Raw genomic sequence first — 25119 nt, 5'->3', positions numbered from 1 at the left:
GAATTGTGACCCCCGGAATTGTACCCCACTCTTGGACAGGTAGCTTGGCTAGTGTACGGGCTGGAATTGTACCCCCCTATAAGTAACATCTTCAAATGTCTTTCAATAAACTTAACTAATGTGGTATCATTGAAATATACAGTAACTTAGGCCTAGTAGTGATTGCCATCTAAAGTGACATGTGTTGGATCGATTTTGAAGCCTATAGCCTACATAACACTAACTTATTCCATCCAAATTCTCTCTTCAGTTAATGCTAAAATATAAACGAGTTTAACCTAACTTATATTGGCTTTGGAAATCAGATGTAACTTAGCAATGTGATAAGATAAAATCACACGAGTGTGATTCACCTTTAATTTCTAACCTAAATAGGACCTAACTTATTGTTTTGATTTTACGTGGTAATCACAATAGAGAAGCTCCTAAACATAATATTCCAAACTAGGGCAACAATGGTGATTAAACTATTTTTTGATTAAAGGAATAAAGCTTTTAATTTGATAGCCCACATAGGCCTACATTGGATTTAACTTATTTGATTTTTAGGCCTAGTTGAGTTCGTTTTCAGTTTGAATTTAAAATCACATATTATAAAGGTTTTACAATCAAGTCCATTATGAGGTAATTATTTGGTATGTCTACAACGCGATATTATGTACTTTTTTGATGTCTACTTACAGTATTTTTCACGCTGAATCCAAAAATGCAATCAGTTTTTGTCGGAGAGATTCCTAAAATGACCGTACAGTTAAGTAATTAATATTAAGCTTCAGTTTTGTTGTAATATTCACATACTTGTGGTATGGACGAGTCCAAGTTCTAGTGGCGACTAACACTTAAAGGGGAGGAAGGATTGTGGAGTGGAAACAGCTGTCAGTTGTTTACATTCGATAATAACAGACAAAACCACACACGAGACGCCATGAGAGCAAAATCAGAGTTACAATATGCAATATAACTAGATTTTTAAAAGAAAATGGACTTTGGTGCTGTTTAGAAAATACAATAGATCAACTACGATACATAAACTATTAATCACATCAACATAAATTATAGAACAAAATAGAATTTATTCATGTAAAATAACAGTAATAATAGAAGCAAGGCCACTGCCGACATGATCATCGTCCTCGTTCCAATCCTGAACCATTGACTAATGCCTCAACGTCTGTTAATGAACGTGCCATAGTTCATAATCCCATAGTACATAATCCCATTGTGTCTAAAAGTGAAAACGTGCCACAGTGCATAATTTGATGTATCAGCAATTGATAAGATGTTACATAATCTAATCTAATCTAACCTAACCTAACCCAACCAAACCTTAATAGTAATGTTTAAATCGAATTTTATGTCCGAAAAGGCATGTGAGGAAGATATCAAAAATGCTCACATGCCTAAATAAGAACTGATTCTCTCTGGTTTCAAAACGAATTGATTTCATTCCACATTAAGTCGAATACAAACAGCTGTTTGCTCTCCTCCTCACTCAGTCAGTTCAGTACTCAGTCCACAGACGGACCCGTCCAGACCACGCCATATTGCCATCAGTATACCTCAATTAACCTTAGACTCGTAATGTTGACCTTCGTTTTACGATCATTTAGGAATCTCTCCGACAAAAACTGATTGCATTTTTGGATTCAGCGTGAAAAATACTGTAAGTAGACATCAAAAAAGTACATAATATCGCGTTGTTGATATTTCAAATATTTGCCCATTATGATTTCAGTGCATGAAGAGGTCTGAGTCAAATGGTGGGGGTACAATTCCAGGGGGGTACAATTCCGCCACCCCGCCCAGTGGGTACAGTTTCTTAACTGGGCTATGCTAATATCGATTGAAACTATCGATTTGATTAGTAAACCTTCATGCGATTTTTCCACCATCAGCAAGTTTGGTTGGTTAGGTTAGGTTAAGATAGTTTAATTTGATAATAAATAGGCTATATTTAAAAATATTGTTTATTAATCAATATTTTCAATTCGATAGTTTCAATCGATATTAGCATAGCCCAGTTAAGAAACTGTACCCCGCCCAGTTATGAGACTATAGGTTACCCTAGCCTAACTGAAAAACTTAGTTTAAGTGAGTTTATGGATAGGCTAAATTCTGCAAATTTAAACTTAAGATTACATAAGTTAGTATTACGTTAGCACCTAACTTTAGGCCTTCACTTGGCTAAGTCTTTAATGCCAAAGGTAGGCCTAGGCTTCTAGTCCTAAGCTAAATTTAACTAGGCCTACACGGTAAAGGTAAACTAGGCCTAGGCCTACTATGTTTTACTATTAATCTTCCATTAACTGAGGACTATTACCAGCAAATCTCGAAAATACTCGTACTGAAGCCATTTCGACAGAATTAAATATACTAAATCCACCTCTAAACTAAAACAAAGTTGAACAATGTTTTATCTCAATCTATCAATACGACTGAACCCAGAAGTCCAGGGGTAAAAGGTCGACAGCACGCAGCACAGCACCACCAGCAGCGAATCTCTGCGAATTACAGCAGAAACTAAGAAAAAAGAAAACATATGATAGCTTACTTTTTTACAAAACCATATGGCTAGCCTAGACGACTGAATTGCAGAAATGTTAGAATGGCAACGGACAACAGAACAAAGAATAGGTCAATGAAAGCGTGGGGTCTCATATCTTGATGGTATGGCATAGCTTATAAACGGAATAATGGAATTTGTTCCACAGCTTATAATCTTGAAAATGTGGCATAGCTTATAATCAGTTATAAGCTATGCCACAGTTTCACGAAAAGTTATAAGCTATTCCACAATTTCTCTAAAATGTTATAATGTATGAAACATATTAAGTTTTACAACTTGTAGAGGCGGTTCACGAGTACGGGGTTTCGTGGCCCATGGTTATCGACGTTATCGTTGATCTCGACCAATTTTAACCGACGGTCTAAAATGGGTTCACGACATAGAGCGTTAGCCGAGATCAAGCTTAGCCGAGACCAACGCTGGCCGTCGCATTTTTGTTGGGAGGTTGGCAACAGCCACCTGCCGGGCCACTGCTCGCGGTCGACGAGCCCCAAAACAATAGGATGACGTTGCGTCATAAAGATTGGTTCATAAATTATTACAGTATCATTAAATAGTCCAGGAGCTGAGGGGGTTTGAGCATGCATGAAAGTAGTACGCAATGTTATTGCTGATTATTGTAATACGGACTGTGACTGTGGTGATCAAAATTACGTATGTCGCCTATTTCAGAAGTGGTCGGTAAGGTGGGGGGGAGGGGGCAAACATGGCGGTTTGCGCTATGCGTTAAAACGCTGATAGTTCGAAAACGATAAAAGATAGAACATCGGTTAAAACGTCGTTGGAATTCTAAAAATGTGGACAACAATAATGGTTATTGGGTCCGAGGTCGTATCTCTATAAATAAACAAGTTATTGAATAAAATAAGTAAAAATGGACTTTTCGTGTAGTTTTTTTACCGAAAGTAGAATTAATTTGTGAGTGTCGCAAAGAAGTAATACCAAATATCTTTGCTGATAGTTGTAATATGGACTGTGGTGATAAAATATACGCATGTCGCCTACTTTTCAGGTGGTCGAGAACTTGGGGGGAGGGGGGCAAAAATGGAGGAACGCGCTATGCATCGAAACGACTGTAGCTCGAGAACGGTACGAGATAGGACATCGGTTAAAACGTAGTTTTAATTCAAAAAATATTACCAATAGAAAAGGTCATTGGGTAAAAAGTTGTATCTTAACTAATAAAACAGTTAATAATTTTAACAAAATCTACATCGTACAGCTATTTTTTTCGAAAATCGTATGGATTGTTGATAAATAATAGTGCAATTACTTAATTACTCGGCTAAATATTAACTAGATACATTTTCTTATAAGAAAAAAATATATTATTACGAATACATTTGGTTTAAAATGAAAAACACGTACCAAACGCCTTGGGGTTCGTCCGATAGGTTGCGTTATAATTGCTGCGCAGTGCTGCTGATATCGGCACAACTGTTAATAAGAACTGAATAACTGGCATAACTGAATAAGAATCTGTTACATAATCATATTGAAATAACCTACAACTTTATAATAATTAAAATTAGATTTGTAGTGGTAGTCTGTATTATGCATTTACAGGCGTTTGACAAGGTGTGGCATGTCGGACTTCTGTTTAAACTCAAAACCTCTCTTCCTCACTCTTTGTATAACCTTCTGAAATCATATCTGACCAACCGATATTTTCAAATAAAATTTGATAATTCGTTATCTGATCTGAAGCCGATACAGTCTGGAGTACCTCAGGGGAGTGTTCTTGGTCCCTTGCTATATTTGATATACAGCAGACATCCCTATATGGTCCCCAACGTCACAGTTGCTACGTTTGCTGATGACACCGCACTGTTGTCGAGTCATGTGGACCCTCAAGTCGCTTACATAAATCTACAAGCTGCCTTGACTGAGCTCCAATATTGGCTTAAAAAGTGGAGGATAAAAGTCAACGAAAACAAGTCCAAACATATTGTTTTTACTCTGAGAACAGGGTACCCTCCAGTAACCATTAATAATGTAGCCTTAACCATAGATAAAACATACTCCCTTGCCTTAACGGAGGCAGACAGTGTAAAATATTTTTCCTACAGTTACCTAACAATGTATATGTTCTCTCATTTATTTGAGAAAGCAAAGTGGCCAATTCGCTCATCAGTGAGACAATGTTAACATTGTCTCACTCTAATTACTTTGTCTCACTCCAGATTTGCAACGTGAAGGCACGAAATAGTGAGCGCGTAACATGCAGGCAACGTCGTATGCGCGCGAAATACGTTGGCAGCACTGGCTGTAAATCAGCTGGTCAGCTGTTGTACTGTTGTATTTGTCACGTCACATTAAATATTATATTAAAAGTTCACTTCTATGTAAAAATAGGTTATCTTTCTTCACAAATTTATTTGTTTTATGGTAACTATAGGAAAAGTATAATGTGCAACTCGAGTTCAAAGTACAATTGCCTCACTCGAGAAACCATTCCTCACTCGCCTACGGCTCGTGAGTAAGGATTTCTCTCGAGTGAGTCAATTGCTCACTTTTCTCACTAGTTGCACAAATAACTATAGGTCTATCTTGACAAAAAATTAAATTGGAAATCTCATATCTGGTGCTAGAGACAGCAAATGGAATTAAAACTTCGTAAACACAATTGGCTACTATAGGTACGAATTCAAAATTATCATTGGCTAACAAAATTTTACTGTATAAAGTTATAATCAAACCAATTTGGACATACGGAATTCAACTTTGGGGGACCTCGAGCAAATCCAACATCGAAATTCTTGAACGATTTCAGGCTGGTGCCGTGTTTCCCCCGGACGTGCTTGAGGCGGACAGTGCGTGAGGCGGACAAAACTGGTTGGGGTGGGTAATTGAGCGGACGTCTCCCTGCATCTACCCGGCTCGCGGGGAATATCCCCGTTACCGATTCGTCCGAGGAATTATCGCGTTTTGCCTCCCAGCGCCCAGTTATTTCAACCACACCTAAACTACCGAAGCAATATAGCTCTGATTTTGTAGGTTAATAGCTAAGAGACTATGTTTTATCTATAATTTCTAATAACCCAATTACAGTACCTAACACGTAGGCCTAGTCACCTCTGGTTACTCCCCGTGGACGTCCAAATTTTTAATGTTAACATTTTGGAAGGGTTAGACAAATCTTTAAACTCTAAAATGCTGTGGAATCTTCAATTTAAATTTAAGACGTGAATAGGTCTATGCGTTAATTTAGGATTTGTTGATTTATATGTTCAGGATTTGGCGTTACCGTACTCATCTAAAATGTCGACAGACCGAAGTATGTATACATTTTTGAATCTTACACATAGACCGGTTGTCACTTGGATAACAGTACACACAGACCACGGGCAAAACCCTGTAAAACAGTGATAATTTACATTGTAATACGCTACAATAATAATTGTGTTTGTGAATAATTTATTCTTGGCTGTTTCTTTGGCTGTTTCTTTGTTTGTACTTTTTATAACCTTATACCTAAACCTTTTTATGTACAAACCTTTTTATACAGAAATTGAGATAGCACGCGTTTTGGCTTTCCTATCTTAAAACTCGTTCCATACGATGAAACTAACCGAAACATTTATGATTCTAAACAGTGTACAGACAAAACTCTAATTTTAGCGAATTTCCCATATAGGGACTAAGCAAAAATTCACCGTAGGTCTCATGGTAAGACACATGTAACACATGGTAAGACTAGACCTGGAACCGATTTACGTTATCGTTTTGAGGATAACTAGAGCAAAAATGATCCAATTTTTATGACATTTTGGCACAAACGTGTAAACCTACGTTTATTCGAACGAGTTTGCTAACCAGTTTTATGGGGTGAAAATTGATTTTTCCTATTTTTGACCCCAAAACACAATTTTTTTTTATTTCTATCCAAACCATATTGTAGAGCTTAAAAATAAATAATTTTGTACTCGTATATTGAAGAGTTGTTGTATGCCCAACGGTTTGGAGATAATTTTAAAAATTGTAAATTTAACATTCCCATGTTATTCTTATGGAGGATAAATAAACTGTTGTAGTTTGGTTGTTTATGGATATATTTTAATCAAATTTGGCAATTTTGTTTATTTCATACTAAGCTATCAACATAGTTATCAACATTTCAATAAAAATCACACCTCAATATCTTTCCCGTAGCAGCAAACCTAAGTACTCACTAAAATTAATGTTATTTAGAAATAGGAAATAAATCTGACAATTTTGTGGGAATATTTTAGTAAAAGTCGAACGAACCGGGTAAATGGAAATTCGCTTAGACTGCAGGCTTGCTGCGGTGGGGGTATTATTTACATAGATTTTTTGTTCTTGTGTCACTGAATTGTATTCACAGCATTTGTCAGCAACATCAATTTCTGTGTTTTCAAAATATACTGAACTAATAAGTAAACAATTGAAACATAATCCAAAGATTTGAATATAGTCGAGTAAATCCGTAAGACAACCCTAAGAAAATTGCTTTAAATTGTTTAATAATTGGTTATTTTGACTAAGAATTGTGTGCCTTTACTAGGAAAACGGTATAAAGAAATCGGAGTCTCGGAAGTCCAAAATTAAAGATGGCGTACACGATTTTGGCAAATACTTGTATACTATTCATTCAAAAATTTGTTTTTTATTTATGAGTATTTTTGCTTGAAACAATGATTGTTGGGGAGAGTGTATCTAATTCATCTGTTGTGTGTCTTTATATTTATGTTTTTAGAAGATTTTTACGTTTCTAAATTTCAAATATTATCAAACATCTAGAGTTGTTTACGATCGCATAAACCACTCATTCGTTCTGCTAGGGCAAGTCGGCTTCTTAACAAAGCAGATGAGACCGTCCTTCTGCGTAAAGAACTAATACGGTCACATAAACTCCCTTTCTATTTGTCTTTAGAATTGCTATCTAGGACCGTGGGTTAAGGGTGGTCTGTGGGAAATATGATTAGTAGGGTCTAGCCTAGAGATTGTCGTGTTCGGCCGAGTAACATTGCTTTCTTTCAGCTTCATAATATTCTTAAATTCACATTTAGTTTACAACCAAATCAGTTTCGATATAGAAATTCATTTATTGTAGTTTCACTATACAGTCCACTGATACAATTTGTTCATATTTACATCAATAAAATCATAGTTCAGTTAAAAGTGTTAGTTTTTATTACAGTATTACCAAACTATTGGCGCATCACGCGTGCCGCAGCAATTATTAATAGGTGTGAAAATAAAGAACATAAGCTAAAGTTCAACATACCTATTTTATTTACTTAAGTAAATATCACTAGTGGCTTGTAAGGACATAAGTCCCTAAAAAGCTGAATAATTGACAAATTATTTTAATATTTAAACAATCTCATAAATATGTTATCAATGTGTCAGAATAGATATCCCCGTACAACATATCTTTTGTGTAAAAAAACATTTTGGTGTTTTGCCTTTGTTTGCTTTTGTTGATGTTATACGGTGTTGTGAGTCATGAAAATATATTTATTATCAATAAATAATTTGAATCACTCCATAAGTTTAACTTTGCTAAAGGCAGCAAACATATAATTCATTCAATTCAATTCATTCATTTATTTAGAAAAAATAAACATTACATATACTTTTTACATTAAATAATCTGAAATCAGGTCCCTGCGAAGCAAAGCTTCAGTGCAGGGACCGAGTCGCAAACATCTTCCACCATGCCCATAAACCATATACTTAAATGTTCGTAATGACGAGAAACCTTGCGCAAAACTATCCATTATTTATAAATTGCCCTTTAAGGTCGTAATTCTTTTCTAAAGGAAACTTTCCATTTACCTAATGTTAAAATACCTCAGCTGTACTTATTTGTTTGTATTACTTTATTTTAATACAGTATTTGCTTATGTTAAATTAATTATTTTCAAAGCAACCATCACTTAATTTGAAGACAATAATTAAATAACAATTTATTCATTAGTTTATTTGGAATTAGGAATCATGTCTCTATTTCACAGTAAATATTCTGTAATGACTATGGGATTTTATTAAAGTAGAGTAAGAGTAGAGTAGCCAGTTTGTTTGTTTTGATTTAACCATAACCAAAAAATTTGACACGTATGAACACATGATCGCACTAAAAAGGTTCATCTTCAAAGATATTTCACCACAGCTTAACCGCTTCTAGCTAACAAAATCCAATTGCACTGTACAGACTTCTCTATTTTTCACCCCACACTGTAAGTAAAACATGTGATTGGAATTTCTTACATTTGTTTTGATTTTCTGTTTATATTTTGTTGTTACCTATTTCGTCACCAGCATGGCAACCCATAAAGCCCATGTTAATGGTTTTTTTAATTTAAAATTCATTGTTTGTACTTATTTTTAGCCAATTATAATTTTTAAAGGGATTCTGCAAATCTACTGGAAAATATCTTTCTAACAGTATGAGTAGATTTTCCCTGCGCTGCACACAAACTGAGAAAACAGGTTTTAAAGAAACATGCTTGCCTATTAATCTATCTATTTATATAATTCGCTAAGCCGATTTTTGTGAACAGAACTCCTCCCTCATTTTTGGACCGATTATGATGATTAAAGTCAAAAGAATGGCCCTGATCTATAGTTTTGCAAAGGGTTTTTATTTTTTTTGAAATCTTTATTAGTTTGTGCAGTATCTTCCATCAAAGTTGGGTTTTATCCCATAATATTAACATGGGGGAATCTAAATATTTAATTGGAAACTTTGTCTCCACTAATTTGAGAGAACGGCTGAGCGTAGAAACTTGGTAGAGGTGTCCAAAGAAAGGTCTTGGTCTGTAGATGAGTTATCAAAAGAAAAACGAAGTAAATTCGCTTAGGGCTCTGCCCCAGAAGCCTTTAAAGATCCCTCCACAGGTTTGTTTACATTTTGTCATGTGGATAATACTTTTTAATAAAACAGCTGTTCATTTTAAAATTGTATTGTAAACAACACACATATATTGGGAGTTACTGAATTGTCCAAAAGAAGTATTTGCAATGTTATTTTCTGATTTTAAAATTGATTTCTTATGTTTCATGTCATGTGTTGCAATATAAAGTTCCATTGCGAAATCAGTGGAAATCCTTTTATTACAATAACTCTTACAATCTAATTGATCTAATTGACCTAATTGATCTAAGCTTCAATACTGGTCAGTTTCCAGAGGCATTAAAACTGGCAGTTGTAATTCCTTTATTTAAGAAGGGAGAAAAGAAGGAAATGTCTAACTATAGGCCAATTTCATTGACATCCGTATTTGCCAAGGTATTTGAAAAGTGTATGAAGATTAAACTAATAAATTTTTTTAATAAAAATAATTTCTTTAGTCCTTTCCAATATGGCTTTAGAGAGGGCAAAAGAACAGAAGATACGTTGATAGATTTTGTGAATTTCGGCATGCAAAATCTCAATCAAGGAAAAAAAGTTAGCAGCCTTTTTTTAGACATCTCTAAAGCGTTTGACAGTGTTCAACACTCAATTCTATTAGAGTTGTTGCTGAACAGTGGTGTTAGAGGTGTAGCTCACAAATGGTTTGAGACATATCTGATAGGACGCAAGCAGTGTGTAAAGTTGGGTGATTATATAAGTGAGTGGATGGAAACTAAACATGGGGTGCCCCAAGGCACAGTATTAGGCCCTATCCTTTTCTTAGTGTATGTAAATAGTCTTTGCAATGGTAAATTCAAAGGCAGATTATTTTCATTTGCTGACGACACTGCCTTAACATATATCAGTACGAATTTTGACCAAAATAAGTCTGCCATAGAGGAAGATTTGGTGAAATTAAATATGTGGTTTTCTAAAAATAGAATGGTCTTAAGTATCGTAAAAACTAACTTTATTAATTTTTCTTTGAGGCCTAATGAAAATACTTTTGATGAAGTAGTTTATAGGTGTACTAACTGTACTGCTCAGTTAACAAATTGTAGTAATTGTTCTTCTGTAAAAAGAGTCAACTCTACAAAGTATCTAGGTTTATATTTGGACGAGCTATTTTCATGGAAGGCCCACATTTCGCAGCTACAGAAAAAATTGAATTCTGTCCTAAGAATATTTTATTTTCTCAATGATATAGTTCCTTTGGAGACGTCTAGAAAATTATATTTTTCTATGGTACAAAGTAGACTGGAATATGCCATTATTTGTTGGGGAGCTGCTTATGTGTCCAATTTAACATGTTTACAGGTTGCACAAAAAAGGTTTATTAGATTAATTTTGAAAAAAGGTAAATTTGAACATTCATGGCCTTTATTTTTTAGTTTGAAGATTTTACCCTTAAGACATTTGTACATTTATAAGGTATTAAATATGTTCTACTGCAGAAGTGGAAATATGCCAATTAGAATTAATAGAGATGGTTTACGTTCTGGGTTGTCTTATTGTATTCCAAGGTCTAGGAGAACATGTTTTAGTAATTCTTTCTCATATATCGCTCCAAGAATATTTAACAATTTGCCTGAAAATATTAAGACAGCCCTAAATGCTTCCATATTCTCGAAAAGGGTAAAAAACATGTTATTTACAATAAATGATGTGAAAGATATATTATGTTTCGACTCTTAGAGAATCTAAATCTTGTTCAATATTGTTTATTTAAGCGTCTTAGAAAAATAGTATTAAACATACCAATTACTTATTATTTTGTGTCTCTAGTAGTTAAGTTTAACTAAATAAAAGTATCTTCTTTTGATTTTTTTGATGTTACAGTATCTTTCTTTGTTTCTGATGCTCGCAAGAGTTCTTTTTATTTTTATTTTAAATGTATATTTTTGTGTTACAAAATTAGTTTTTGCACTGGATGAACTTAATCTTAATAGTGTATAATTAAGTGATGGTAACCTCAACACAGGGTTCCCCCTAAAGAGGTACCTATATTTTCCATAAATGTTTGTAAAGCTTGTATGTACAATTTGTAAATATGGAAAATAAACAGATTTCTTTCTTTCTTTCTTTCTATCTATATTGTTACAAGTCAGGAGCCCCGCGCAACAATAGCCAGGCGCCGTCACAAAAGGGTTGTTTGTTTACACGGGTTTCTCAGAACGCACCACTGATAGACAATAGACCTATGTCAACGGACTATCTCAATAGAGGCTCCAGAACCTGCTAAGCCCGCAACAATTGGTGTCAGAAAGCGGCATTATTTTGGCGATTTTATTTGTAAAAAAAGAATTAAGGATTTTGTTAAATATTAGTAAGATTCAAGGTCTTTGTTACATATTAGTAATTTGTGTCGTAAATTTGTTTACAAAGAATAAAATCATTTATTGTAAAATTATTGTAATTGTTTTGCATAAAAATGGCTTTCAAAGGTGTAAAACTTGATGAATTAAAAGTAGCTGATCTTAGGAGAGAATTAGAAGAACGAGATCTAGATACTAGTGGAACTAAATCAGCCCTTCAGGCACGCCTTAAACAAGCTTTAATTGATGCAGGTGAAGACCTAGATAACGTTTTATTTGAAACATCTGATTTCAATAAAATGCTTAAAAACTTAGAGTCAAAAATGTCAGAAAATAGTAAAACTTTAGAAAACCTAGAAGCTAATATTGAGGCAAAAATGTCAGAAAACAGCAAAACATTAGAGTCAAAAATGTCAGAAAACAGCAAAACATTAGAGTCAAAAATGTTAGAAAATAGCAAAACATTAGAGTCAAAAATGTCAGAAACTAGTAAAGCGTTAGAAAACCTTGAAGCTAATATTGAAACAAAAATGTCAAAAGTAGAATCGAAAATGCTAAACAAGTTAGATGAGTATTCTAGCAAAGTTGATGATTTAGAAAGTAGGATGAATGAAATAGATGAGAAATTTAATTGTATAGAAAAAAATCTAGAAGATAGGTTAGTTAAGCTTAGGCAGGAAATGGCTGCATCGGGGAGCTTCACACCTGCGTCATCGGCTAGCACTGGCGAACTTCAGCAGGATAACGCCCTAGAAACGATCTCCAAGCCAGCGCCCACCATTGCTGCCGTTGCCCCTCAGAACATCGTTCCTCACTTTGATGGCAAAACCCCCTGGGAGGACTACATGCTTCTCTTCGAGACAGCGGCTATGGTCCATGGGTGGACTGAGGAGACAAAGGCTTCAGCACTGTGTCTTGCACTACGGGGCGATGCATTAGCTGTTCTGCATGCTATGCCAATGGCGGAGCGGAAGAATTTCACAGAATTAGTAAGAAGATTGGACATGCGCTTTGGACATAGACATATGGACCAGCTCTACCGATCACAGCTGCGGAACCGGATCCAGAAGCCCAGCGAGTCACTCCAGGAGTTTGAAGCCGACATTGCTCGCCTGGTGAGAAACGCCTATCCATCGGTCACGGATGATGTCTACGAGAGTTTGGCGGTGGATAAATTCCTAGACGGTCTACGTGAACCTGAGACCCAACAGGCAGTGAAGCTCGCCAGACCAAAGACCCTGAGTGACGCACTGACACAGGCACTGGAGTTCGAGGCTGTGCGACAGTCGGTGCGGGGCCAGGCTCGAGTCCGCGTGGCAGACGCGGAACCTACAACTCCACTGGACATCGAGGAGCTAGTAAAGAGAGTGCTGGAGGCACTAAAAACTCGTCGCCGGCAGATACGCTGTTGGAGCTGCGGACAGATGGGACATCCCCGGAGTAAATGCCCTTCGACCACATCAGAACCGAAGCAGGAAAACTAAGGAGGGTTGATGGAAAGGGGCAACCGTCAGCCCGCGATTGGAAAGCCCCGAGGAAAAGTGTCAAAGTTGCTTCACTGGGAAGTCAGTCAAACAGTTTCTACGTCGACGGAAAGGTGAACGGGCGTCTCCAAAGCTGTCTTCTGGACACCGGGGCGACTATGACCATCCTGAATCCAAACACTGTGTCGACGGAAGATATTTCACCATCAATATGGTCTCTACGTACAGCTACAGGTCAGCTGGCTCAGGTCTATGGGCAGACGGTTGCTACCTTCCACATCGGCGGCTGCGTGTTTCAACACTGCGCACTTGTTGCCGACATAGACGAGGACGTGATTTTGGGAACCGATATAATGGTGAAGTACGGACTGAAGTTGGACATGTCAAGAGGACTAGTGACTCTCGGAGACGAAGATGTCATACTTCGGCGTGGAAAAGATATCTCTGCACGCGTACTTCTACTGGAAGACACAATGCTACCAGCGCGCAGCCAGGTCATCGTTCAAGCTACAGTCGAAGGAGATTGGACTAGTGGGCAAAGTGTTCTGCTGGAGCCAGCAAGTGACAGTGAATCCCAGCTTGGACGTGGTGTCTTTGTCGCCAGATCCTTATTTAACTTAGGACATGAAAATCCGGTGCAACTGATGAACTTGAATGGTTTTCCTGTTACGATAAAAAGAGGAGTAACGATCGGAACGTGCGTGGCTGTTAATTCGGTGGTACGTCAACTAAAATCATGCCCGCCATCTCCAAATGGATTACCGAAGGAGCTAGAAGATTTCGCGGAGAGCATCTGTCAGGAGCTGACGCATCAACAAAGTGCAAAAATAAAGGACTTTATTATTAGATGGCAAGATGTCTTTGAGTACGGAAGTGGCCCTAGAGGAAGGACGAATATAGTACAACACCAGATAGACACCGGAGATGCAAAACCCATACGTCAGGCCCCTAGACGACTCCCACTGGCAAAACGTGACGAAGCCGAGAGAATCATCAAGGATATGGAAGCGGATGGTGTCATCGAGCCTTCTAGCAGCCCTTGGGTGTCACCTGTGGTACTAGTAAAAAAAAAGACGGCTCAACAAGATTTTGCGTAGACTACCGCCTTCTCAACAATGTCACCAAGAAAGACAGCTACCCTCTCCCCAGGATTGATGACACACTCGACACTCTGGGAGGATGTCAGATATTCTCAACCTTGGACCTCAGAAGTGGCTACTGGCAGGTCGGGCTCGCTCCTGAGGACAAGGAGAAGACAGCGTTCTCTATTGGGACAGGACTTTGGCAATTCACTGTGCTGCCTTTTGGACTTTGCAATGCCCCTGCTACTTTTGAAAGGCTTATGGAGAACGTCCTCAGGGGATTGTCATGGGAGACATGCCTGGTTTACTTGGATGACATTATCGTCCTAGGCAAATCCTTCGAAGACCACCTGAAGAACCTGGAGAATGTCTTCATGCGACTGCGGATGGCTAATCTCAAGTTGAACCCCAAGAAATGCAACTTGTTCCGCAAACAGGTCAATTACCTCGGCCATGTTGTATCAGACAAAGGAGTATCTGTGGACCCGGAGAAGATCAGAGCTATCACTGATTGGCCAATACCTCAGGATAAACACCAAGTTAGGAGCTTCCTTGGGCTGTGCACTTACTACAGGAAATTTGTTAAAGGATTTGCTAATATTGCCAAACCACTAACCAAGTTGACCGAAGACAAGAGGACCTTTGTTTGGGATAACGACTGCGAGAAAGCTTTTGAAGAGCTGAAGACCAAATTATGCAGCGCACCCATATTGAGCTATCCACGATCAGACGGTAAGTTCATACTTGACACGGATGCCAGTAATACAGCAATTGGGGGAGTCCTTTCTCAGCTTCAGGACGGAGAAGAACATGTGATCGGATACTTCAGTAAGGTCCTATCAGCGCCTGAGCGTAATTACTGTGTCACCAGGAGGGAGCTTCTCGCAGTGGTTAAGTCCATAGAACACTTCCATAAGTACCTGTATGGAAGAAGGTTTCTCCTGAGAACCGACCATGCCTCACTGATGTGGTTGCTGAGATTCAAGTCTCCTGAAGGACAGGTTGCAAGATGGTTAGAAAGATTACAGGAGTATGACTTCGAATCAATCCATCGTGCGGGGCCAAGCCACAGGAATGCAGATGCACTATCCAGAAGACCATGCGGGGACAGCTGCGCGCACTGCACACGCAAGGAAGACAAGAGTGCATCGGTTCATCGTGTGACCGCCGTTGACGACGAATGGGATAGTAAGAGAATGTCAGAGGACCAGAAGGAAGACGCCGACCTAAGACACGTTATGCAATGGAAGATGGACAATAAAGGAAGACCATCGTGGCAGGATATTGCTCCATTGTCTAAGAATGTGAAGACCTACTGGGCGCAGTGGAACTCGATTTTAATGGAAGAAGGAGTTTTGAAGCGAGTCGTCGAATCGGAGGAAGGAGGGCACCGCAAACTCCAACTAATAATTCCTAAGAAGAGGGTTCCCGAAGTGCTAAGAGAAGTACACGATGGAATTTCTGGAGGCCATCTAGGGGTACATCGTACACTTGCTAAAGTAAGGGAGCGCTTCTACTGGGCTAATCAGAAAGACGACGTAATAGATTGGTGCAGAAGGTGTGTGACCTGCGCAGCTTCAAATGGCCCTGTCAACAAACGAAAAGCCCCAATGAGGAAATACAACGTAGGTGCCCCGTTTGAGCGCATCGCCATTGACGTAGCAGGACCGTTCCCCATGTCAGATACTGGAAATAGATTTATTTTGGTTGCAATGGATTACTTCAGCAAATGGGTAGAGGCCTATGCACTGCCTAACCAGGAAGCGGTAACAGTTGCAGATATATTAATCAAGGAAATGGTGAGCAGATTTGGCGTCCCGCTCGAACTTCATTCTGACCAAGGAAGAAATTTTGAGTCAGCGGTATTCTCTAGAATATGTGAAGTTCTTGGTATCCGGAAAACTCGAACAACACCTCTTCATCCACAGTCAGATGGCATGGTAGAGCGCATGAACAGGACGATGGGAAGATACCTGTCAAAAGTTGTCTCCGATCATCAGCGGGACTGGGACCAATACCTGCACCTGTTCCTACTTGCGTATAGGAGTTCGGTCAACGAAACCACCGGCCAGACTCCAGCCAACGTAGTTTTCGGGCGTGAGCTACGTCTTCCATGCGATCTGCAGTATGGATTGAAGCCGGATGAATGTGTGGTTGGCGAGGACTACGTATCGGATCTGCGGAAGAGGATGGACGAGATACACGAGAAGGTTCGTCGCAACATATCTGGAGCAAGTGACAAGATGAAGGAGAGGTACGACGTGAAGGCCGAGAAAGGAGGGTTCACACCTGGTGATCTCGTGTGGCTACATAATCCCCGAAGGCGTCGTGGTTATTCACCCAAACTCCAGAACTCATGGGAGGGACCCTATGAAGTTATTTCCCGTTTAAATGACGTCATCTACAGGATTAAGAAACAACCAAATGGCAAACCAAAAATAGTTCATTTTAACAGGCTTGCACTCTACAAAGGAGATCACGGCCAACAAGTTCGGAACCTCTCAACAAAGCAAAGAGACGTCGTGCCTGAGAGACATGGAAATGAGGGACTGAGGTTGTTATACAAGGACCTCTTCACCTTGCCAGTGGAATATGCCTTGGCACACTGTGTAGCAGAACACCTGAGAGCGTCGCGAGGTATAGCCACAGTCTTCAGGAAAAAGTTTGGGGGGACCGAAGATCTTGAGCGTCAGAACCCCGCCATTGGCACAACCCTCCACCTGGAGCGCAATGGACAGCATTTGTTCTACCTCGTAACCAAGGAGACGTCAAGCCAGAAGCCCTCCTACGAATCGTTGAAGAGAAGCCTGCAAGACCTGCGAGACAAGCTCCTTCGGATCGGAATAAAAAAGCTTGCTATTCCCAGGCTGGGATGTGGTTATGACGGACTGGAATGGAGGATTGTAAGAAATATAGTGCAGGAACTTTTTGAGGATACTGGCATCGACATTGTGGTCTGCGTATACAACCCATGGGGAACCGGAGACATTATAGGTCCAGAAGATCCCAAACTTCGAGAGAAATCTGTTCTGGGTCAGAACAGTCTTAAGGAGGGGGCAGTGTTACAAGTCAGGAGCCCCGTGCAACAATAGCCAGGCGCCGTCACAAAAGGGTTGTTTGTTTACACGGGTTTCTCAGAACGCACCACTGATAGACAATAGACCTATGTCAACGGACTATCTCAATAGAGGCTCCAGAACCTGCTAAGCCCGCAACAATATAATTAATACGCTACACGAAACTTTGTCGGTTGAACTCCTCCGCCATTTTTTAGCCGATTATATCCGTTGACGTCTCATTAAAAAGAGCGTGTCGCGTAGATTTGCAAACTGACCTTACATTTTTGAAAAAAGTCCCTTGGGCTCTGCCCCAGTGGCTGTTAAATTTCCCATGTTATCCTTATGAATAACATTATTGTTTACATTTTGATCAGCTGTATAAGTTATCTGCAGTTATTTATTTTTCAATTCAAAGACATTAAAACTCATCAGAAATTATGATGACTTTTCTTTGTTTTTAAATAACTACTTCACTTCTTTGCAATTGCTCGATTTCGAGCAACGTGTTTACTAGTTATTTCTTATTGAACTATCTTATATCTATTTTACGGGTTGGTGTCTGCCTTTTTCACACTTTTTCCTTATATTTTATCATATTATTCTAGACAGATCATCATAGGTCCATGAGATTATTGTCATACATGCTTTAAATCATTGGAAAAATCTTCGATTGTGTAATACAATACAAAATAATACAAGTGCAGAAGGCACGGTACCCATTTGAGCCGTGTCCATAATTTGTTAAATTAATAGTGGTTTGCAGCAACTGGATAAAACATTTTACAATATTTATGTAGAAATATGTGCATGATTTAGAAAGTCATTAAGCTGGAAAACTGCAATATACTGCAGATGTTTCAGAGAGGATACTTCGATGTATTCATTCAGCTTAGTGAAAACATAATAGGTCGATCTCAAAATAGATAAGTATACAAATAAGAACTTGAACTCTTAGAGAGTCTTTGGATGTTATTAGACTAACGAAAAGGGTCTATGCAGATAACATTATTTCTGGTTTTATACACTATACAGTACATTGCCGAATATACTGGCAAATAAGAGTATATTTGAATTATATACGCAATCCTCTAAATTATAATATTGCGTACTGGATTAGTGATAAATCACTATCAGCAGTATTGAAGTAAACAAAAATCAGCTGTAAAATGGCTGCTAATGCTATTCTTATGGAGAACACATTACTTTTGTGTAGAAACAGTTTGTTGTTTGTTTTTGTTTGCTTTTGATGATGTTATTTTCAATAGATTATTTGAATCACTCCATAAGTAAATCACTCTGCTAAAGGCAGCAAACATATACTTGTTTGTGAATAAATACGGTACTGTCATACTAATTAAGGTAGATTTAGTTTCGTGATTAACTTGCATAAAAAAGGATTCCCTGATTTGAATGTTAGACATTGCCTTCGTGAAATATAAAAAGGCAAATAAAGGCAAAGAAGGTGTGTTGAGTTATGCGTAGTTCTTGGCCAAAACAGCTAAATCAAAATAATAGTTTATACTCCTTTTGTAAAAGGTTTAACAAAATTAGTGTGAAGTAAAGGTATCCCATTGGCCAAACCTAACCTGATCAACATAAAAAAACTACAATAATTAGCCTAGTGTAAGATTATTAGGTGGTATCATTGACTATAATATAGTCAATGGTGGTATTCCTCGTAAAGGTGCGATTGACTTGACACCACCACATAAAGTTTGACACCACCATAAAATAAGTCTAATCATCCGCTGATTCCTAACTCATTTGCGATTGGACTGGTTCCATTACCCAGTTATCGAAACCAATTACGAAAATACTTTTCATCAGCATTTACATGCATATTTTTGGTTTGTTTAAAAAACGTAAAGAAACAGAAACTACATCTAGGTTTTACTGTTATATATGGATGCTCCATTTACTACTATACCATACTTGCTAGGCTATATTATTTTAACCTTTTTTGCTTGGAACGTAAAGACAGTACCTGTTTCAAATCTCCTCCAAACAATATTGTTTTTCCGCCTATTGGAACTTGTCATAGTACTCACATAGTTAAGAAATTTATTTCCTGATCAAACCTATTTTATCTTTATTCCCAGGTTATTTTGTAAGAGTAGCCGTTGAGGTTATTTCAATTCATACCAAATATTGATTATATACAATAAATAAAAATTATAGGCCCTATTATATACAATTATATACAAAAATTGATATATACAATCAATCTGAAAATTTAAAATGTTAGTTAATTTACAAAGAAGGTGTAGAATAAATCTAGAACATGTGTTTTGAAATATAAACAAAGCAGAAGTTTTCCATCTTGAATCGTTAATTATTTAGTCAACGTGGTTATTTCATGTTAAACGTTAAAAATACACAAATTTGAAAAGTTTCACAGTAAAATAATTTACTTCAACATTCTATAACCCTAAAAAGTCTTAGTTAATATAGGTAACCTTAACCCTGGTTTTATATAGTATACAGTATGTTGCAGAATTGACTAGCAAATGGAGTAATCCAAATGTAATTTTGCATACTGACTTAAAGATAAATCACGATCAAAAAAGTTTTGGAATTTCACTACCGGTATTTTTCCCACCGTTACGGGATCGAGACCTTTAATTTGAGCCCTTTCCGGTCGTTCTACAATTTCCCAGTTGCCCACAATTTTGACGCAAAGAATCGGCTTAAGTCATTAATATATAGTTGTGTCATAATTTAAAAATCCGGTACTGCAGTAAAGCAGTATACAAAATTCAGGATAAGAATCATGAAACAGTCTTGTTCCCCATCCGTGGGGCAGGACTAAAATTGAAGTTTAAATTTTGATTTTAAAATAGCCACCTAAGTAATCATTCTCTAATTGTTATGGAATATGCTCAGGTTCATTGTTAATAAGTATGTGCAATATTTGATATAATACTAAAATTTGAAGGCTTTACTTTCAATGTCCTTTATTTTATTGTTATATTTAAAAGTTATTGCTAAAACTAATATTTGTAATTGTAATTTATAACATTATAGATTCCGTGCTTGCAATTATACAGGTAGTAATAACGTTTAGTTTTTGAAATCCGAATAGAATTAATAATAAATAAAAAAAACTGTATTTTCTACCACTTGTAGCTACGGGCCACCAGTTCTGGTTACGATAGTACAGTAATAATTCCCTGTGTTGGGAGGGAAACGCCACCGAGCGTCCTTACTCGATTTAATGGGGGCGAAAAGCGACGAATTACCCACCCAGCCGTGGCGCGGGGATTTCTGAAGCGTCCGTCCGGGTGAAACACCATTTTGAGGGTGTCCGCGTCAAACACGTCCGGGCTAAACACGGAGCCTTCAGGCTAAGGCACTGAGAAGAATTATTGGCGCACCCTGGTTCGTATCCAACACTACAATTAGGAATGACTTCAAAATTAAATCAGTGAAAGAAGAAATTGCAGACCTTAGCAAAAATGATCAAGAAAAAATAGAATATCATCCGAACAGTCTTGCTGTTAATCTGCTGGACAGTCAGTGCATTACCAGGTTAAAAAGTGTTGTGCATGTGCTGGACCTAAGCTACAGATTTCTGTAAATATTTAAATGACTGATCTAATTTTTGGCAAGACTTGTTGATGAACAGGTGCTTGCTTCCTGACATTGTTTTGATTTATGTTTTACTTATTGTTCTCATATTTGAACAGATTGTAAAATAAATTCTGATAAAAAAACGAATATTTGTTGTCAAATGTAACTGAAGGCAAGTGAGCGCAGCGAACGAGCTCCAACCTAAAGGCGAGTGAGCGTAGCAAACGAACTTAAACCAGGACGTGATTGAGCCATGCGAACGAGCTCATCTTGAAAATGAACGAGCAACGAGCATTTGACATAAAACCACATTAGGACAGGACGACGTCTGTCGGGCCAGCTAGTTGATTGTATGTTATAATAAAAAAATCAATCATTCCATAGACATATGATAGTTAGCTGCTCTACAGAGGCGTGACGTCACACTAGCTTAGTTGGTTTTCTTTTCTTGTTAGTTCAGTTGGGTTTACTTTTACATCGCTGATTGTGTTATCCATCGTAGAAATTTGAGAAAATGGGATTTATGTAAACGTTCATTACATTTTTCAGTTCTTAACGATCTAGTATAATTCCATGGTCATATATTTACCATTTAGAATCAATTACTTACGCCATCTAAACCTTGTAGCTAGTGTTGAAAATTCCATTTTAGGGCTGTTCACTACCTGAGTGAAATGTCTCGACATGAAGGTACGAATTATGTAGTACTAAGGCTATACAGATCTAATACGAAATAACGCATAATAATAGTGATCTAGATATTTTTACCCCTTTTATTGCCTCATAATGACTAATCTTACAATTTTCGACTAGGAAATAATGATCAAGTAGGTCTAAGTTATTTATTGTTCTAAGTTAGCCTACTTAGTGAATCATAATTTTGTAGATTAGGCCTACTTATCTTTAAGTTATTTAGAGAAAGTCATAAAAAAATTAGATAACTTAGGCCTAGCTTAAAATGATTTTACTCTTGAACGATGTCTTATACTTATCACAAACAACATCTAAAATAGGTAGGCTAGTAATATTTTATTCAGTAGGCCTACCCTATTTATTTAGTATAGTTAGGCCTAAGTTACCTATGTGCCTCCAAACGAATTTTTAATTTTGATATCTTACTTTATAGTTTTTTATTTCCTAAATCCAAGCCTATGTTATTTTTTTCACCGCTGATGAATGTTTTCTCAAGATACTCCATAAAAATATACAACATTAGGCCTATAATACACAAGGTAGGATGGATGGCATTTTCAAGTGGAATTAACTGTGGGTTAACTAAGCCTACAGCTGACTCTTTTCAAACACACGACAAGCAATGGGAAGTAACAACATTTGAACTTTATTAACTCACTCTGATTCTGTCGTTGGCAATAGGCTAGGCCTAGTGACGTCATTAACTTACGTCACTACAACTACTTACTTACTTGAATCCACATCCTACACTCATCTCCATTCATACTTGGCTTAAAATACCTACATAGTATGGTCACCATTTCATAAGAAAGTATAAAGAATTCTTGAATACTTGTATTCTTGATCCTTGACTGACAATTTCAGATAGATTGCGTCATGTCTTTAAAAATGTAAAGACTTGATTTATTACTAGAAGGAACACAAAACAAAAATACTCATTGTCATATTGTGCTAGGCCTACTTAGTCTGTTACGCCTGTCACAAGTTCAGGTTAAGTGAAGAGAGTAACATGGTTGATGAGAAGAATAACATAGTTGATTAAACATAATATAACATCATTGACTACAAACATTTCAAGAGATTCTTTACTGTAGTCAATAATGTTTTCTATGAAAGTAATTTCGTCACATTATAATGGAGAAACTTAGATGGACTGGTGGACTAATTAAGTTACATTTAGTTCTTAAGTTACATTTAGTTCTTAAGTTACATTTAGTTCTTAAGTTATTTAGGCATGTCAGGGTGGTAGGTATTGCTTTAGGTCCATGTGAATTCGTGACTGTAAGTTAAGTCCTTTGAAGGTAGGTTGGATTAGGTAAGTTAAAGTTTAGGTTATAATGCATCGAGTTGTTAGTTTATGTCACCTGCAAACTGTTTTTGTAAAATTAAAATTTTTACAAAAACAGGATTTTAATTTTACCAAATACAGTCTGACATAAACTTAACCTAAACTTTAACTTCGGCTACCTAATCTAACCTACCTTCAAAAGACTTAATGCAGTCACGAATCCGCATAAAGCATGGCCAACCACCTTGACATTCGTTTGCTAACGTTCTAGAGGGTTGGTTTGGTTAGGTTATGTTAGAATAGCACTTAATTTTAGTAGGTAGGTACCTATGTAATTTCTAAATGGCGAAATATGAATTATTAATTTAAAAAAATAGGCTGCTGGTAACAATAATAAATAACATTAAATGTGTTAAATTATTAGTCTTAGAAAGTGAAAAAGTGTATAACATAATCAGGTGATTTTCAAATTTCAGAATCAGAGTTTGCTAATTAAGTTGTCACTTCCATTTGCTTGACTATGATTGAAAACAATCAGCTGTTGGCTTACTGGCTTACTTCACCGTTCATCCACAGTTCTTTGTTCATTCCACTTGTAAATGTCATCTGTCCTACCTTTTAGCAAATTTCCCTAGGGAAGCAGCTAATTACCGTAGGTGGCATGATAAGACCTTGGCCCGGGACCGATTTAGGTACTTTTTCATTTTGATGTCCCCACTGGCCAAAATCACCATTCGTTCAAATTTGTATAGGCCTATATATTTATATATATATATATATATAGATTTATATATATATATATATGTAGTGAGACCGGGGACACTTGATACAGTTTTTTAACTTTTATTTTTAGATTTGTTATTATTTCTCTTTTAAATACTTCCAACCAAGCTTGAATTAACACTTCCTTTATCACTTAAAATTTATTTAAACATATAAAAGTAACATTTTATTAAAAAAAATACAATTTTAATGGCAGTTTGTATCAAGTCTCCCCAGCCAGAGTTGGGAGACTTGATACGGCATACATAACAAAACCTAAGTGGGTTACTACTGACAAAGTCCTTCAAAATTGTCTTAAAAATATAATACCCCCGCCGCAGCAAACCTGCAGACTAAGGGAATTTCCATTTGACTGATTGGATTTACACTGAAATGTCTACTTAAAAATATAACATTTATTCCCGATTTAAATAGAAGTACCTGGGGACCGAGCTTTGCTCGGGGAATTAAATAGAATTAGTTTAACAAGTACTTAGGTTTGCTGCATCAGGGAGGGTAAAAATGTTTTTTTTTTGTAAAATGTTAATAGTTAGTAAGAAATAAAAACATTTTCCAAATTTGATCAAAATATGTTCATAAACAAGCAAACTACAACAGTTTACTCATTCTCCATAAGAATAACATGGGAATTTTAAATTTACAATTTTTTTGAATTTTCTCCGTAACCATTAGGCGCATAATAACGCTTCAATATACTAAATTATTTGTTTGTTTAAAAGCTCTACAAAATGGTTTGGAAATAAATTGCTAAATTTTATGTTTTTTGGGTCAAAAATGGGAAAAACCTATTTTTACCCCATAAAACCCCCCGTAAACACCCGTTCCCATGGTCCGATCATGCTGGATCGCGAATTCGTTCGAATAAACGTAGGTTTACACGTTTGTACCAAATTTCATCTAAATCGGATCATTTTTGCTCGAGTTATCGTGCTAACGGACATATATATATATAAAAATATATAAATATATATATATATATATATATATATATATAAATATATGAATTTGAACGGATGGTGTTTTTGGCCTCTAGGGACCTCAAAACGAAAAAAAAAATCGGTCCCGCGTCCAGGTCTTACCATGAGTACTACGGTAATAGCTTATTCCCTATATGGGAAATTCGCTAAAACAAGGTTTATACACAATACAAAGTCCATAAATTATTCTTTTAATTGTATAAAACATGGTTAGGCCTACTACTCAATACAAAGTCCTTCAAAATTTTCTTAAAATATGAAGCATGTTAACCTATCATTTTTCTGTTGAAATTATGGCTGTGATAATTTTGTTTTTGTTTGCTCATCATCAAAATTGCTGATTGTCTTCTACTTCAGGCCATTTGAATTTACTTCTTCAATATGGCAAGCAAACTTTACCCTCCACTCATCGATAGAGACTTAATTTTCAATTACTCCTACAA

General features: G+C 37.0%; 2 protein-coding genes across 2 annotated transcripts in view; one reads left to right on the top strand and one right to left on the bottom strand.

The window, feature by feature from the left end:
- LOC128983685 (succinate--CoA ligase [ADP/GDP-forming] subunit alpha, mitochondrial) overlaps positions 1-2472 on the bottom strand; it is a 132261-nt gene extending 129789 nt beyond the window's left edge. Inside the window, exon 1 of the mRNA XM_054403087.1 lies at positions 2321-2472. Within this exon, the coding sequence (XP_054259062.1) occupies positions 2321-2354 (34 nt within the window). The 5' untranslated portion in view covers positions 2355-2472. The remainder of the gene's footprint in view (positions 1-2320) is intronic.
- An 18928-nt stretch (positions 2473-21400) lies between these two features.
- Positions 21401-25119, top strand: part of LOC128983684 (E3 ubiquitin-protein ligase KCMF1-like) — a 78968-nt gene continuing 75249 nt past the window's right edge. The window contains exon 1 of the mRNA XM_054403086.1: positions 21401-21625. Within this exon, the coding sequence (XP_054259061.1) occupies positions 21610-21625 (16 nt within the window). The 5' untranslated portion in view covers positions 21401-21609. The remainder of the gene's footprint in view (positions 21626-25119) is intronic.

The sequence above is a fragment of the Macrosteles quadrilineatus genome, unplaced genomic scaffold (assembly GCF_028750875.1).
Source record: "Macrosteles quadrilineatus isolate MER2022 unplaced genomic scaffold, UCM_ALF_1.0 Scaffold_1__1_contigs__length_201487025, whole genome shotgun sequence".
Lineage (NCBI taxonomy): Eukaryota > Metazoa > Arthropoda > Insecta > Hemiptera > Cicadellidae > Macrosteles > Macrosteles quadrilineatus.
This window is presented reverse-complemented; position numbering and strand designations above follow the sequence as displayed.